General features: G+C 43.7%; 1 protein-coding gene across 5 annotated transcripts in view; it reads right to left on the bottom strand.

The window, feature by feature from the left end:
• The window catches only part of STK32B (serine/threonine kinase 32B), a 264,439-nt gene that overhangs the window by 83,908 nt on the left and 162,565 nt on the right, over positions 1 to 17,966 (bottom strand). For all 5 annotated transcript variants that reach the window (XM_081048922.1, XM_081048921.1, XM_081048925.1 and 2 more), the window contains exon 4: positions 741 to 914. In XM_081048922.1, the coding sequence (XP_080905048.1) occupies positions 741 to 914 (174 nt within the window). The remainder of the gene's footprint in view (positions 1 to 740; positions 915 to 17,966) is intronic.

Raw genomic sequence — 17,966 nt, 5'->3', positions numbered from 1 at the left:
GTTCACGTCCTTGTCTTTCTCAAGTCTTCCAAAATTGTGTAAGTCAGAAGAAGATGGGGGCGGCACAGGGCAAGACGGCGGGTGAACAAGTGTGGAGCCATTCACGCCAGCCCCCTCCTCTGTGCTCAGGGAAGACACTTCATTAATGGGACCATGACTTTCCCAAGCCTCGAGCTGGCCTCCTGCCTCTGCAGTCCCACTCGCGTTGCTCACGGGGTGGGACATGGCGGGGCTGAGCCAGGGCAGGGGGAAGCTGAGGTCCTGGGAGGCAGCGGAAATGCAGAGCCTACATCCAGAGCCCAGAGCCAGCATGAAAGGATCCCAGAGGAATCCTGCACCATGCACATTGCTGATTCCCAAGTACGGAAAGGAAGAGAGTAGAATCCCTCACACTCTCAACTAACAGCACGTGACCTTTCTAACCTGAGGCTACACACACACACAATATTCCAGCCTCCCAAACACACACCGGAACAGAGAAGCAAAGGCCAACCACCAGACAGGTCTCTGAGCAGTGGCGAACCAGGAGTGGTGGGTGCACAGCAGAGGGAGTGTCCATCCAAAGCCGGCAATGAGGAAATGTACGAGCAATAACACAGGTGTGATGTTTCGCCCGATGTCAGGGCACTGACACCTGTGAGGACGGTCAGTGAGAAAATACTCCCCCTCGTCTGCTGCCGGCTGCTCTGTCACTCCCCAGCCCCGCACCGTCCCAGGCGTCCCCCTAGCAGCCTGCCCACCTGTGGATGATGTGGCACCTCTGCAGGTATTCCAGCGCCAGGGCCAGCTCGCAGATGTACAGCTTCACGGCGCCCTCCGTGAAGTGGACGTTGTGCTGCAGGTGGTAGCGCAGGTCCCCTCCCAACAGCAGGTCCACCACCATGAACATATCCTCCTCGTCCTGGAAGGAGTACCTGGGGGCACAGAGGGACACAGCAGGTTAGGGACGGACAGGACGCCAACGTCCTCCAAACCCAGGCCCCCGTGGTACGGAAGCGCAAACCGAGGGTCAGAGAGAGGCACTGATGGCCTATCACAGGGCGCTATTGACTGGGCATGAGGGGGTCCCCAGGCTCTGGCAGACAAATGGCATTGTTCCCACTGCTAGGCGCCAACACATTACTTTGTTTTCAGTAGCTGCTTGAATTCGATGTATTCAGGACTTGGAGTAGCTAATCTCCACAGATGCGCCCCCCCCCCCCACTGGCACAATTCCTCTGTTCCCTCCGCACCTGCTGCTCCCCCCCCATTGAGCTTCTTCCTGCAACCCTGGGATCCGGTGATGAGCTGCAACTCGAAAGCCAGGCCTTAGAACCAGCAGTTTCTACTTCCTGCCTCTTGGAACCCGGCCAGAGCCCAAGCCCCAGGGAAAGGACACAAGGGAAATGAAGGCACCAGCTGAGCAGCCAGTGACAGCCAGCACCAACTGGCGGCCCTGGGAATGAGCCACCTCAGGCATTTGGATGCCCCCGCTAATGTCACGTGGAGCGGAAGAACCGCCCCGCAGAGCTCAGTCAACTCACAGAGCATGAGATAATAAAATAGCTGGCTTTTAAGCCATTAAGTTTTAGGGTGGATTTTCCCTCCAAAGCAATAGGAAACTGGTCTAGTACTGAATTCATGTTTTAAAAAATGCATGTAGGCTTTTGAAGAACTGAAGAGTCAACATACAGAAGGGCACTTAACAACTGTAAAGCAGAATCACATCATAAAGTGGTGTCACATCCTGTCTAGAACCCTGAAATCTCACGGGCATCGTGAGACGTCATCACAGAATGATGGAGTGCTGTCGTGGGAGCTTAGACCTGAGTGTCAGATTCTCAAACATTAGACCTGGGTCAGCGAGGCCATTCTCCTCATTCATTTGACAGAAGAGGAAACTGAGGCCAAGAGGGAAGGAGGGACTCGGTGAGCCAGTGACCGGATCGGGACAAGAACCTAGCTCCCTGACTCTCCCCAGCACTCTTACAAGGACACACCGCTATAACGCACACACGTTTCCGTAACCTGGGCCTTCAGCCCTGCGGAGGGAACCTGATGCTTGATTTGGTCACAGGCGAGGTGACAAAGCCACGTGCTCACAGGACGGGGAATTCCAGGGCTGGGAAAACCTTAAATGCCACCTAGTCCCATCAGCCTCGTATTGCAAAGGTTGGGATCCAGAGATGTCACATTTCTTATACGTCGTCACCCGTTGTTCACACCTGTTCAGAGCCAAGGCATGGAGGATGGGGAGACATATTGTGCTGGTCAACGATTAATTTACCAGATGTTTACAGAGCCACTACTTATGCCCGGCATTGGGTCGTGGGCTGGGCACTGGGACAAAGAACCTGTCCTCACTCTGGAAGAGCACACAGTCCCCCAGAAGAGGAAGGCTAAGTCAACAGTGCCGGCCCTGCAGGGGGACCAGGGCTCTAGGAGTCTCTGTGGGGTTCAGTGGGCTGTGAGGAGGGAGGAAGTCAGCTGGGCAGCAGGTGGGGTGGCTGGGGAGGTCTCCGCAGATGAGGGTGCACTGGGTCTGGCGCACACAGGTACTGACTCAGACAGAGGGACAGCGTGGCCCCTCTGGTACCGGGAGTCGAGGCTGCTGCGGGGTCTTGGAGAGCGCCTGTTTTCCCATTTCCAGCATCTTAGTCACTTCTGAGCAAAGGGCAGTGAAGGGACAGCTTCTTCACCTCAGGGCCAGTGCAGTGGCTGCCAGCTCAAGAAGGGCTGAGGTGGCTGAGGGCCATCTGCAGGGCACCAGCTGGACTTTACATCCGTTTCAGGACAAGTAGGAGCCCAGACTGGCACGTGATTGCTGCTTCATTCGATGCATGGCAGGGCCAGTCGGACGGTCAATGATGAGGTTAAAAAATGAAGCTTTCGCGGGGCAGCCCCAGGGGAGGCTCACAGGCCAGGGGCCCTGGAGTTTTCCCGACATACTTGCTCCTGGTGGGCCCATCCGGTTACTGGATCTGGGCCCACGCGAGACGAACAGAAAACCACACAAGAAGCGCTTGACACTTGGGCCTGGAGCACTTAAGCACTCTTGGGGTGGTTAGTCTTTTCTCTTCCGTGCAAATGGCAGAATAACTGTTAGCTGGTTTATTGAGAAACACTGCTTTGACTTTTGTGGAGATTATACTGAATTTACAAAGGAAAGAGAATGAACATTTTTACGATGTTGAACCTTTCCACAAATAGGAAATATCTATGCGTTCTGGTCTTCTTTGATGTTTGTCAGTAACGTTCTATAACTTTCTACCAAAAGATCTGGCATATATACATTTTATTCTGATGTTTTCAATAGTTTTTATTGCTGTTGTGAGCATAATCTTTTAAAATGAGGTTCACTAACTGTCACTGGGTAATTCTGGGGGGTAAAAATTGCTTATTTATCTTGAATCTAGAAACCTGGCTGATCTAGTCATTAGTTCTTATACCTTTCCCACTGATGCTCTGGATTTGCTTATTCCATGAAGGTGACTGTATCGTCTACAAAAAAACAAACAAACAAAAATCCTGTCGTGGTTATATTCTTCCAATCCTTATGCCTCGTTTCTTTTTGTTTGTTTATTTCACTATCCAAAGCCTCCAGTAAAACGTCGATTACAAGACGTGGTGATGCACATTTTTATCTTGTTCTGGATTTTAGGAATGTGTTTTGCCATTAAACAAATTGTTTACTGCAGACATTTGACGGATGTCATTTATCCAGTTAAGAAAGTTGTTTACACAACTAAGAATTTGTATTGAGAGTGTATGTACAGAGTTGTTTTTCTTTCTTTTTTTTTAAACATTAACTGGTCTTTGCATCTCTAGACTAAACCCTACCTGAAATATAAACACATACATATATATATGTGTATGTATGTGTATGTATATATGTGTGTGTGTGTGTGTGTGTGTGTGTATATATGAATACATTTATATATTTTCAATGGGACTTAAGTTGCCAACATTTCATTTAGGATGTCTGCATCTAATGTCCCACGTGACATTAGCCCATATTTCGCTATCCACCACCCAGTTTTGGTACATGGTGATGCTGACCTCGTATGAGGAAGTGTCTTTTGTCTCTGTTCAAGAATTGTTTACAAGAGGGATCATTTGCTCATAGACAGTCTGGTCTCATATGCCCTCAGTTCCCTACTCCTGATTCATCTGAGATCCCCCCTCCTCACTTAAGGTGCTCTTGCAAAAGCTGTCTGATGACTCCTGCCCTCCCTCTCAACAAAGAGATGGGCAACTAAGGACCAGGGCTTGGATGTGTACGTGTCGCCTCTGGCCGCTGGGGTTGGTGCCTCAGGATACCGTGAGATCAGGGTGTGCACACTGGGAGAGAATCCTCTTCCTCTAGGTTTGCTAGGCTACAAGCTGAGAGGAAGAGGTGTCGGGATCCTGTTGCCCCAAACAGGGATAAGACCATGTGTCGAGTGAAGCTAAGAGACAAGAAGCAAGACAGAGAGCAAAATACAGCCCCTGATACAGGGACTGTCTCCCGCCTGGGCGGAAGGGAGGTCCATCCCTGAGCTTCATAGTTACACGGGCAATGACTGTGCTTTTGACTGAAGTTATTGTCACTTGGTACTGAAAGAGGCATCTGATACATCTTCCCATGTTTGCTAATGGAGAGAAGGGTTTAGATGCGCAAAAAGAAATGACAGGAATCAGCTCTAATATGCCTCCTACAGATGCTCGATTTGTATTCTAGCAGTTGATGGACGACTGAAACATTACATTAATAATCAGTGCATTCTGCACCCTCAAATCACAGCTACGTTGTCAAAGGGTGTCTCATTCATCATTCCATCAGAACTCTTTGGAGGAGCAACATGAATTTTCACGAGAGAAACTTGCGGACTGGAATGAATTCTAAAGAGAAAATGCACACGCAAAGGGCACGATAATTTGAGCAGTAACTCGGGGTATGGCTCTTTCCTGCTGCAGATCCATTTTTTTTTCTTTTTTCTTTTTGCCCTGGGCTATGGACTCTACACTCCCAAAGACACTCAGTGTTATTATCGGAGAACAGAGAATGACCTTTCATTTATCTCTCTGAAGGTCTGCGCTATTCCACAGCTTTGTGCCCTGTCCCTTCTGCTTCATTTTGGACTGGAATTATAATTATGTTCTCATGCTGCACATTGTCATGGAAATGATAGAGTCACGAATGAGAAACCTACGCCCCATCGCCATAACGCTGACCTGTGGAGAAGTCTGGGTAGTGAGGCTCACCTTGCAAGGTCAAAGAAGGTCAGGAGCTCAGAAGGCACCAACCTTGGCCTGGACAGTGAAAGAGACCAGCACGGAGAACCCAATGTCTGTTTGGTTGTTAAGAAATTTATTAATTTCCTACTTTGTTCTAAGAAGGATTAAAAGTGATTTGTGAAATATATATATAACAGGAGAAAATTAAAAAGTATGTAAGCCATAGATCAGGTCAATGAATACAAAAGGAACTCAAGAAAATGGAAGCAGGCAAAAATACCCGAATTCACACCCAAAGACCTTGCATGTATGCCTGAAACAGCCATGAATGGGTCTCTAACCTTCCCAGTTACCAGGGCAAAGTCAGAAACGTAATCAGCCTCATCATTTAGGGTCAATGGAAGAAAATCAATAATTTAGAGGACAAAAGGAGTATTCCTGGTAGGAAGCCGGAGGGACAGCTCTCAGTGATGGTCATAAAGATAGCATTCTGTACTGTGCTCACCGATGATGACTTACATGGAATAGCTCTCAACAGAGGGACAAGTTTAATGGGCGTTTTTTTTGTATGATGATCCCCAAAGTAGACTGAAGGCATCCAAGTTCAATTCCATGGAAACAGTGCTACACGGGGCAAACGCAAAGGGGTCTGGACATCGTGCTCACGGACGAGCATAATGCAAGAAGAAAGTCAGGACAATGCCATTAGTGGATGTTCTCACAAACGTGACTCAAGCACACACAGCGAATGCTCAGGAGCTTTCCACCACGTTCCAACCCCGTGCCAGAAGCTGGCATGGAGCGGGGGAAGTTGCCCTACATGTTCACCTGAGTGTGACATCCTCAGAAGGGGGCTGGAGTGTGACGCCACGTGCCGTGACAAGTCCCCTGGATGACCACGGTGGCAGATACGTCTTCCGCCCTGGGCCATAGACCCTACATCCCCAAGGAGACTCAGTGTATCATGCTGGCCACTAATTTCACTCACAGTGTTTCCTGTTCCCACCTCTCTACTCTCGTCCATCGTCCCCTTCTCAGTTTAGACCAGCAGTTCCCAACCAGGGGCAACGTTGCTGCCCTGGGGACATTTGACAATGTCTGGGGACATTTTTGGTTGTCACAACTGGGAGGTGCTACTGGCACGTGGTGAGTAGAGGCCATGGAGCCAGGGATGCTGACCCTCCCACAATGCACAGCGTGGCCCCCCCACGGGGTTCCCTGACCCCGAACCCCACAGTGCTAACGGTGAGGAAGCCTGGCTCAGAGCGACACTCCCTCCTTCAAAGTTTTCCCTCACCCTGGAAGGCTGAGCTCTCTTTCCTTTTTTTTTAATTAAAGTTTATTGGGGTGACAATTGTTAGTAAAGTTACATAGATTTCAGGTGTACAATTCTGTATTACATCATCTATAAATCCCATTGTGTGTTCACCACCCAGAGTCAGTTCTCCTTCCATCACCATATATTTGATCCCCTTTACCCTCATCACCCACCCCCCACCCCCTTACTCTCTGTAACCACTAAACTATTGTCTGTGTCTATGAGTTTTTGTTTCTCATTTGTTTGTCTTGTTCTTTTGTTGTTTTTGGTTTATATACCACATATCAGTGAAATGATATGGTTCTCTGCTTTTTCTGTCTGACTTATTTTGCTTAGCATTATACTCTCAAGATCCATCCATGTTGTCACAAATGCTCCTATATCATCTTTCCTTAACGCTGAATAGTATTCCATTGTGTATATGTACCACAACTTCTTTATACATTCATCTATCGAAGGACATTTTGGTTGTTTCCATGTCTTGGCCACCGTAAACAAAGCTGCAATGAACACTGGAGCACACGCATCTTTATGGATAAATGTTTTCAGATTTTTTGGGTAGATACCCAGGAGAGGGACTGGTGGGTCGTATGGTAATTCTATTCGTAACTTTTTGAGGAACCTCCACACTGTCTTCCATAGAGGCTGCACCAGTCTGCATTCCCACCAACAGTGTATGAGGGTTCCTTTTTCTCCACAGCCTCTCCAACACTTGTTACTATTTGAGCTCTCTTTTTGTTCCTTGTGCCTTATAATAAAACTATCTGACACTGATATGGTGCCCACTACATGCCAGGCACTGTTCTATGTACTCTGTGTACATCAACGCTTCACTTTCCCAACAACCCTTTGAGGTAGGTATGATGATGAACTGCCTTTATCAGAACTGGACACTGAGACGCTGAGGTTAAGTACTTAATTTCCCAGGTGACACAGCCAGGAAATGGCAGTGCTGGGAGCTGACCCAAGACAGCCTATATCCAAAATCTACAACCCCAGCCTGAGGCTCTGGCAGCACTTTCCCCAGGTCGCTGGGCCCCGCTCTCTCCCAGCTTTCTCCTGCCTTTTCTCCCCACCAACAAGGAAACCCTGCTTGTTCCGGGCTCGTCCAGCATCATCTCCCTGCATTTAGTACCCTGCCAGGGGCACCATTCACACTCAAGAATGAATAGATCCCAACCACCGCAAGGACCCACATTCTGTGGGGCATGTTAGCCTGTCAATTGTGCCCACCACAGAAGGCTTGGGGGGCGGGGTGGGTAGCACAGAAAGAAACACAGGAGTGGGAGGTTGGTGGGGAAGGAAAGCTGTGTCGGTGTCTGTCTGTTCCCAGCAGCCTCCTGTTCCTCTGGCCTCTTGGCACAGACACTGAGGCCTCCCATTAGTCTGACAGTGACTCCTGGCCTCTCTCCACAGGTCTCCCCCTCCCACCAGGGAGCAGAGCTCACCTGTCTGATGAGCAATGTGGGAAGGAGCTGCCTGTGCTCAGCCCAGCCCCTCTGGGTTCCCTCCCTGCTTCCGGATCTGCCCACAGGGTACTGGCACTCCAGTCTGTTGTCCGCCACGGCCCGGGGCTTGGCTGGTGGAGCGGGGGCTTGCAGGGGCCCCCCCATATCCTTGGGGTGATTCCACTTCCCAGCTGATGTGTTAGCGAGCTCCTATTGGTGCAGATCTAAAGCCAAGTTTTCGATCAATGACCAGCAACAAAGCTTATACTTTCACCTCCACCCTGTCTCACCATTGGTTCCAAACTCAGGTAGGACAGGGGAGTGCTGTTCATAGACACCCCCGTCGTCCCTCACACTTACCCCATCTAACTGTGGAAGGTGTGTTTATCACCGTCAATTTTCTAGTGGGGGAAACTGAGGCCAAGAGAGGTTGACTTGCCCACGGTCAGTCAGTCAGGTTCCTTCCTCAATAGCAAGTCATGTCCTCTGTCACCCTCCTCGAGAGACCTATCCCTCAAGGACAGCCATGTTAACCATGCTTGAAAACACACATGAGCACACATGAACGAGGCGGTGTGGCCAGCCGAGTTAGCACACCTCGCCCCGCTCCCCTCTTCCTCTCATCTTGCCCAGGGCCTGGCCCCAGGAGACCGTCAACCAACCGTGTGTCATTAATGGTGGGGGAGACACAGAAAGGAAAAGGAAGCTTCTGCACGAACTCCTAAACCGTTCTCAGTCCTCCAGCAGTACTATGCAGCTCAACTATTTGAAATAGGTGCCTTTCTCCATTTATTATTCCTGAGGCAAAAGGAGCCAAGTGCCCTGAGAGATGACTCCATGGGGTGGTCATTCTGGAGGCCCAGGAGCCAGTACATTCATGTCCTGTGTCCTTATTGAGTGGCACCCGCAAGACAAGGAGCCAAACGTCTTCTCAGACCATGTCCCACCCAATTAGATCTCCGAGGGGGAGCAGACAGAGAGGAGGGCTGGCCCACTGTGCTCCCTCCCAGCAATTTTCAGAGTTAACATCCAACAACAGAAAAGCTAAAAATACCCTCCCAGGAAGCAGAAATCCAATAATGGGATGCTGGGCCTTCTATCTGCTCATAATGTACAGATAAAACAGAGCTTCTCAAACGTGAATTGTGTTTGGTGCATGTAAGTCTTTATAACATTCACAATATAAGCTTTCTTTTTTTCTTTCTTTTCTTTTTAATTTGACTTGAGCCACAGGAGTCCTCAGGCCACTCAAACGCCGTTCCCCTCACCGCTACCCACACCAGGCCGATTTCTGTCCCTGTCTCCTTCCCAGGGAGTCAAATGTTGCTGCTTAGTTTCCACCTGCCTCCTGCAGGCCACAGGACAGCAAGGGGAGCCCCTCAAATGCCATCGGCTCCCCAGGCCAAGACAGTTTGGGGCAGGAGAAGTTGTGGACAATGCAAAGGTAAGCTGCAAGTTCGTCTCCCTCTATCCCCCACCCTGCCTGCTACACAACAGGGCTTTGCAGACCATGAGGCACCATGTATCGTGTAAATGTAGACTATTGTTCCTGTGGTCTAATGATTTTATTTAATTTATATCCTGCATGCTTCTAAAGGTTTTGTAGGTCTGACAAAGGAAGTCTGCTAGAACAGATGGAGAGTAAAAATGTGGACTGAGAGAGAGGCAAATGTACTGTTCGCCTGGACAAATTGAGCATGGAAGGGTAGCTCCAACCTCCTTTCCATGCAAAGCAAGCAAAAGACACTGCGGACTGGACAACCAGTAAATACTTGATAGAGATCTCTGGGAAACCATCTGAGCAAGGAATTTCATTTTCAGGGGACTTTCAATTATGAATGCAACTTATTTAACAGTTATAGGACTATTTAATTTTTTTTTTTCTTGGTTGAGTTTTGGTAGTTTGTGGGGTTTGAGCAATTGCTCCATTTCTTCTAAGTTGTCAAACTCAGGAGTATTAAATTGTTCACAGTATTCCCTTTTTATCTTTTAGTGGCTGCAGGATCTGCAGTGATAGCCTCTGTTTCATTCCCAATATTTATGATTTGTATCTTCTCTTATATTTGTCAGTCTTGAGAGGCTTATCAATCTTTAAAAAACTTTTTGAAGAACCAGCTTTACTGTTCAATTAATTATTGTCTATTGTTTTCCTATTTTCAATTTCATTTATTCTACTCTTTATTATTTCCTTCTTTCTGCTTCCTTTGGTTTTATTTTGCTTTTCATTTTTTAGTATCTGGAGATCAAAACTAGATTATTAAATTGAGATTTCCCCTCTTTTCTAATGCAAGTATTTAGTGCTATAAATTTTCCTCTCATCACTGTTTTAGCCACACCCCACAAATTTTGATACGTCGTATTTTCATATTCACTCACTTATATGTATCTCCTACTGAGTCTTAACGCAGTTGTTTTTACTTTTTTCTGGTTAAAATTAATGCAGCAATGGGGCTCTCCATACAGTGTCCTCATGCTCACATGCATAAAATAATTTATTAAACAAATATTCATTGAGAATCAACTATATGTCAGACACTGGTCTAGGTGCTTTGGATACATACTCGTAAGTAAACAGCAGAAAGCAGAAATCATGTTCCTGTCTCTGTGGGATTTACTTAAAGTGAATGAAGATGCAGCTGGCACACGGGGCAGCATGTAGAAAAACTTCCGACATGCTGGTTATAAGAAAGAGTGACTAAATGAATAAAGCTAAATGGTAAACATACTGAATGGTTAACACGTACCACATCCTCACTCCTACAACCCTTAAAATGACACCAGAAGAATACATCATTCTTCTTATTTTACTAAGGAGCAAATTGAAGTACCTAAAACGTTTGGCTGCTTAAAGTCATACACTTGACTTATTTTGTAAAAGGGGGAGGGACATTTTAACTGATGCCAAATAGGCAGTGTGGAGGTTCCTCAAAAAATTAAGGATAGAATTACCGTATAATCCCTCTCCAAAAAATCTGAAAACATTTATCCATAAAGACACGTGTGCTCCAATGTTCATTGCAGCTTTGTTTACGATGGCCAAGACATGGAAACAACCAAAGTGTCCTTCGATAGATGAATGGATAAAGAAGTTGTGGTATATATACACAATGGAATACTATTCGGCGGTAATAAAAGATGATATAGGAACATTTGTGACAACATGGATGGATCTTGAGAGTATAATGCTAAGCGAAATAAGTCAGACAGAAAAAGCAGAGAACCCTATGATTTCACTGATATGTGGTATATAAACCAAAACAACAAAAGAACAAGACAAATAAATGAAGAAACAAAACTCGTAGACACAGACAATAGTTTAGCGGTTACCAGAGGGTAAGGGGGGTGGGGGGGTAGGAGATGAGGGTGAGGGGGATCAAATATATGGTGATGGAAGGTGAACTGACTCTGGGTGGTGAACACACAATGGGATTTATAGATGATGTATTACAGAATTGTACACCTGAAATCTATGTAACTTTACTAACAATTATCACCCTAATAAACTTTAATTAAAAAAAAGAAATATCGAAATAAAGTTACCAACACACACACACACACACACACACACACACACACACACAGAAATTAATTTAAAATGTTTATTGTTATCCTCAGGGCAACCTATAAGAAAATAACTTAAAAAGATAGAAGAAAAAATAAAAACCCAAAGAAAAACAAGGGAATTAAAAGAGTATGCTAGAAAATATTTGTATTACACAATGGATTAAACAATCCAATTAAAGGGCAGAGATTGGCAGAATGCTGTTTTAAAAACCTACATGAACCAACTATATGGTATGTACAGGTGATACAGTTCAGATTCGAAGAAATAAATATGCTTTAAATGAAAAGATAGGAAAATATTAAGAATGCAAACATTCTTAATATTAGACGATACTAATATCAGACAAAATAGACTTGAAGATATTATAAAAATCAAACGTATTTCTATATACTAGTAATAAACAATTTGAAAATAATGTTAGGAAAACAACTTGAAAATAATGTTAGGAAAACAACTCTATTTACAATAGCATACAATGATTAAAATACTCAGAAGTACATTTAACAAAATAAGTTGAAGTCTTTTACATTGAAAACTGCAAACGTCATTGAAAGAAATTAAACAAGACCTAAATAAATGGAAATGTTCATGGATCAAAATACTAAATATTAAGAGGACAATACTCCTCAAGTTCATCTACAGAGTCAATGCAATACCTATGAAAATGCCAGCTGCAATTTTTGCAGAAATTGCAAGCTTATACTAAAATTCAGATGGGAATGCGAGAAATACATAATAACCAAAATAATCTTTAAAAAATAATAAAAGTGAAGGGATACACTCTTCGAATTTCAAAGGTAATACAAAGCTGTAATAACCAAGATATAAGGATAGATCAACGGAATAGCACTGAGAGTCCAAAAATAAACTCTTACATTTATGATCAATTGATTTTGACAAGAGTGCTAAGACAATAAGGAAAAGAATAGTCTTTTCAACAAATGATATTAGAACAACTAAATATTCACATGGGAAAGACGAAGCTGAACCCTGATCTGCCACCGTACACAAAATTAATTCAAAACAAATCATAGACATAAACGGAAACCTAAAACTTTAAAACTATTTGAAAAAAGACATGGGTGTAGATCTCATGAACTGATCATTGGATGTGGCAATGATTTCTTGGATATGACACCAAAGCACAAGTAACAAAAGAAAAAAAAGATAAACTGGATGTTATCAAAATTAAAAAACTTTTGCACTTTAAAGCACACTATCAAAAAAGTAAAAAGACAATCCACACAATAGAAATTATTTGCAAATTTTATTATCTCCCAAGGGACATTTATTCAGACTAAAGAACTCTTATAGTTCAACTATGAAAAGACAACCTAATTTAAAAAGGGACAAAAGATCTGAACAGACATTTCTCCAAAGAGATATACAAATGGCCAATAAGTACACGAAATGATATTTAGTGTGATTAGCCATTTGGGACATTTAAATCAAAATCACAGTAAGATACTATTTCACAGCCATCAGGATGGCTTAAAAGGATACTAGCACACATTGATCAGGATTTGGAGAACCTTCATACACTGGGAATGCAATGCAAAATGGTGCAGTCACTGAGAAAAACAGTTTGGTGGTTCCTCAAAATGTTAAGAGTCACCATCTGATCCAGCACTTCAACTCCTAAATACGTACCCAAGAGAACTGGAAACATTTGTCCATACACACACACTTGTACACAAATGTTCCTAGCAGAAGTATCCACAATAAACAAAAAGTTGAAACAACCCAAATGTCCTCAACAGACGAGCATATAAACAACATACAATACTTGTATGTTACACAATGGAAGATTATTCAGCCATAACAAGGATTGAAGTACTGATACCTGCTATACCATGGGTGAACCTGGAAAGCCCTGTGCTAAATGAAAGAAATTAGTCACAAATGGCCCAGACTGTATGATTTCATTCTTATGGACTAGGTAAGCCCATAGAGACAAAAGGTACCTGAGTGGTTTCTGGGGGAGGGGAACAGGGCATAAGGAGTGATGCCTAGTGGGTATGGGATTTCTTTTAGGGGTGATGACAGTGTTCTAAAATTAGATAGCAGTGATGGCTGTACAGCTCTGTGGATATACTATTTATTTTATTAGTTTCAGGTGCACAAGACAAAGTAATACTTAGACATTTATCATTTATATCCCTCACACTGTGTGGACCGGCCCCCCATCCACTATCCCTCTGACATCGCACACAGCCATTACATTTCCACTGTCTCCATTCCTAATGCTGTACTCCACTTCTTGTAAGTATATACATACATATATATATATATATATACATATATATAAAATTATAGTTGGCATTCATTATTGTTCAGCTTCAGGTGTACAGTGCAGTGATCAGGCATCTACATCATCCCTGAGGTGGTCTCCCAAATGGGACACGTGTCCATCGGATACCCTACAAAATCTTTACATTATTGATTACGTTCCCCAAATTAATTTTCAAAACCCCGTGGCCATCTTGTGGTTACCGACTGTTTTCTAATCCCCTCACCTTCCCCCTTATCCCCACCCCACCCCCGCCCATCTAGCAACCCTCAGTTTTTCCTCTTTGTCTCCCAAACTGTTTCTGATTAGTTCATTCACTTATTCTTTTCTTTAGATTCCGCATATAAGTGAGATCATATGGTATTTGTCTTTCTCTGTCTGACATATTTCACTTAACATAATGTTCTCCAGGTCCATCCATGTTGTTGCAAATGGTAAGATTTCCCCATAGACTCTTTTGCACCTTTTGAATTATGACCACATGACTGTACCTATTCAAAGGTAAATAAAAACTGAATTAAATTCATCCATTTAAACTGAAAGAAAAGTGGGCAAGGGACTTGAACAGAAGAACCGAGTACAAACGGCTAATAAATAAAAAAGTGTTTGGACTCATTTAACATCAGAGAAATGCAAATTCAAATGAATAGGTGCGATCTCATTATACCCAACAAAAGGATACAAATAAGAACAACTGACAATACTAAGAGTTGCTGAAGGTGTGGCTCAACCCTGACTCGCACGCACTGTTGATCAGAGTGTAGACTGGTCCAACGCTTTGGAAAACTATTTGGCAGCATCTATCTAATCAAGCAAAGCACACATATGCCCAGTGATCCAGCAATTTCGCTCCTTTGTACCCAACAGAAAGGTTCACCTATGTTTACCAAAATATGTGCACGAAGGCGTTCATATCGAGATTACTTGTGAAAGCCAACAATGGGAAGTGGTCCCGTTTTTATCCCAACAGATTAAAAGTCTATTAACAGAAGACTGCATAAATAAAAGGTAGTGTATATATATCCAAAGGAACTAATGCTACAAGCAACAAAACGGAAGGAGCTCACAGATATCATAGTAAATGAAAGAGGAAAGAAATAAGTACATGATTCCATTTGTAGAAAATTCAGAAACAAGCAAAAATAATGCTATCTGTCACCATGTACCAAAATTAATTCAAAATGGATCAAAGACTTAAGCATAAGACCTGACACAATAAACTGCATTGAAGAAAACATAGGTACTAAACTTATGGACCTTGGGTTCAAAGAGCATTTTATGAATTTGACTCCAAAGGCAATGGAAGTAAAAACTAAAATAAACAAATGGGATTATATGAAACTGAAAAGCTTCTGCACAGCAAAAGAAACTATTGACAAAATAATGAGGCAACCAACTGAATGGGAGAAGATTTTCGCAAACAGTGCCTCTGATAAGGGGCTAATATCCAAAATATACAAGGAACTCATGAAACTCAACAACAAAAAAACAAACAACCCAATTGAAAAATGGACAGAGGACCTGAAGAGACATTTCTCCAAAGAGGATATACAAATGGCAAATAGACATATGAAAAAATGCTCAACATCGCTAATCATCAGAGAAATGCAAATGAAAACCACAATGAGATATCACCTCACCCCAGTCAGAATGGCTTTCATCAACAAAACAAATAGTAACAAGTGTTGGAGAGGCTGTGGAGAAAAAGGAACTCTCATACACTGTTGGTGGGAATGCAGACTGGTGCAGCCGCTATGGAAGGCAGTGTGGAGGTTCCTCAAGAAATTACGAATAGAATTACCATATGACCCAGCAATTGCTCTCCTGGGTATCTACCCCAAAAATATAAAAGCATTTCTCTATAGAGACACGTGTACGCCAATGTTCACTGCAGCTTTGTTTACGGTGGCCAAGACATGGAAACAACCAAAATGTCCTTCGATAGATGAATGGATAAAGAAGTTGTGGTACATATACACAATGGAATACTATTCGGCGTTAAGGAAAGATGATATAGGAGCATTTGTGACAACATGGATGGATCTCGAGAGAATAATGCTAAGTGAAATAAGTCAGACAGAAAAAGCAGAGAACCCTATGATTTCACTGATATGTGGTATATAAACCAAAAAGAACAAGACAAACAAATGAGAAACAAAAACTCATAGACACAGACAATAATTTAGTGGTTACCAGAGGGTAAGGGGGTGGGGGGTGGGTGATGAGGGTAAGGGGGACCAAATATATGGTGATGGAAGGAGAACTGACTCTGGGTGGTGAACACACAATGGGATTTATAGACGATGTAATACAGAATTGTACACCTGAAATCTATGTAAATTTACTAACAATTGTCACCCCAACAAAATCAATTTTAAAAAAATAATCTTCGACATTAAAAGTTCCCCAGATGGCTGCCTTCGAGGAAGGGGGTAATAACTAGAAGGAGCTAGGACGACTCTGGGGGTTGGTGATCTAGGTGGAGGACACGTGGTATTTCACATGCGAAAATCAGTACGGACACGATTTGTACATATCTCTATCGATCTCACACGTCAATAAAATTCATATTAAATTCTCTGCTCCCCCGCATCTTATAAATCACTTGATGATGTTTTTTAAACTTTCATTAGCATTTATTTGATGCTGAATTGACCCTTGGGCCATACGTTTTTGTTTCTTCAGTTTCTTCTGGGAGATCTTTTTCTTCTGTGCATGCTCCTCTTCTGGTTTAGGAACAATCTGCTTTTTCTCAGTGAGGACCATCTCAATGGGCAGGGGGAGCTCACGGATGCGCTGCCTTGCCTGGGAGAGCTGTAAGTTCCGCACTGCATCTTGGGAGCTTTGTTTACCTGGCTGTGCTCAGACCAGAGAACCGAAATCTAACCTCATGTTCAGTATTCCTCTCTGCATCTGTTAAGCATGCGCAGCAAAAATTCTGCATTCTTTTTGGGCCACCAATCCTGCATCCAGCCCCACTCAGCACACTTCCTAAATCCACTATTGTAACGACGGAATGGCATGCACTGCGTTTGTGAGATCCTTTCGATACTTGGTGGCTTTTCGGATATGCATACCCTTGATGGACCAGGCAGTTTCACGGGTGTTCTTAAAGCGAACACGTAGATTTGAACTTCTCGATTTACATGATTTTGTGGGGTTCGCTGGGTCAAGCAAATAGCAAACCATTTTCAGAGGTCACCTCAGGCCGCTCACAGGAAAAGCCACTTGATGTTATTAATCACTCTAGTTTTGCTGCCAATCTGTTGGATGTGAAATAGTTCTCGATGTAATTTTAATTTGCATTTCTTAGCTGATGAGTGTATTAGTTTGCTCAGGCTACCATAACAAAGTACCAGAGACTAAGCAGCTAACACAACAGAAATGTATTTTCTCCCAGTTCTGAAGACTGGAAATCTGAGATCAAGGTATTAGCAGAGTTGGTTTCCTAGGAGGCCTCTCTCCTTGGCGTGTAGATGGCCATCTTCTCCGTGTTTTCACAAGGCCACCCCTCTATGTGTGTCTGTGCCCAAGTTTCTTCTTCTTATAAGGACACCTATCCGACGGGATCAGGGCCTTCCTCGTCACCTAACTTAACCTTAATTCCTTCTTTAAGACCCCAACTCCAAACAGTCCCATTCTGAGGTACAGGGGGCTAGGACATCAACATATGAATTTTGAGGGGACACAAGTAAGCCCATAACAATGAGTGGTATCGGTTCACAGATTCCTGTGCCATCTGGGTCTTGTGCATGGCTTATCCTTATTTATTGCCCATTTACCTATAGGGCTGTTTGACCTTTTCTCAGTTATTTCTGGAAGGTACTACATATTGAAGATTAATCTTCTGACTTGTGTGTATGCTGAAAATACCTTTTCCCATCCAGTGCTCTGACTCTTCACTTTGTTTCCTGCAGGGTTCTACTTCTGTGCATTAGCTTGAAATTGTTAATTGTGTCTTACTTACTGTCAATTTGATCTATCCACTAATGAGAGGGGAGCTTAAATTCTCTTACCAAATATTTGATTTGTTATTTTTACTTGTAACTCCAGCAATTTTTGTTTCATATATTTCAGTTTTATATCAAGAGCCTACAAGTTCAGAAATGTGAATTTGTCTTCTAATGATTTTGTCGTTATTCTCATTAT

This window comes from Rhinolophus hipposideros, assembly GCF_964194185.1.
Source record: "Rhinolophus hipposideros genome assembly, chromosome: 1".
Lineage (NCBI taxonomy): Eukaryota > Metazoa > Chordata > Mammalia > Chiroptera > Rhinolophidae > Rhinolophus > Rhinolophus hipposideros.
The sequence above is the reverse complement of the archived record's forward strand: the minus strand, read 5'-3'. Positions and strand labels throughout refer to the sequence as shown.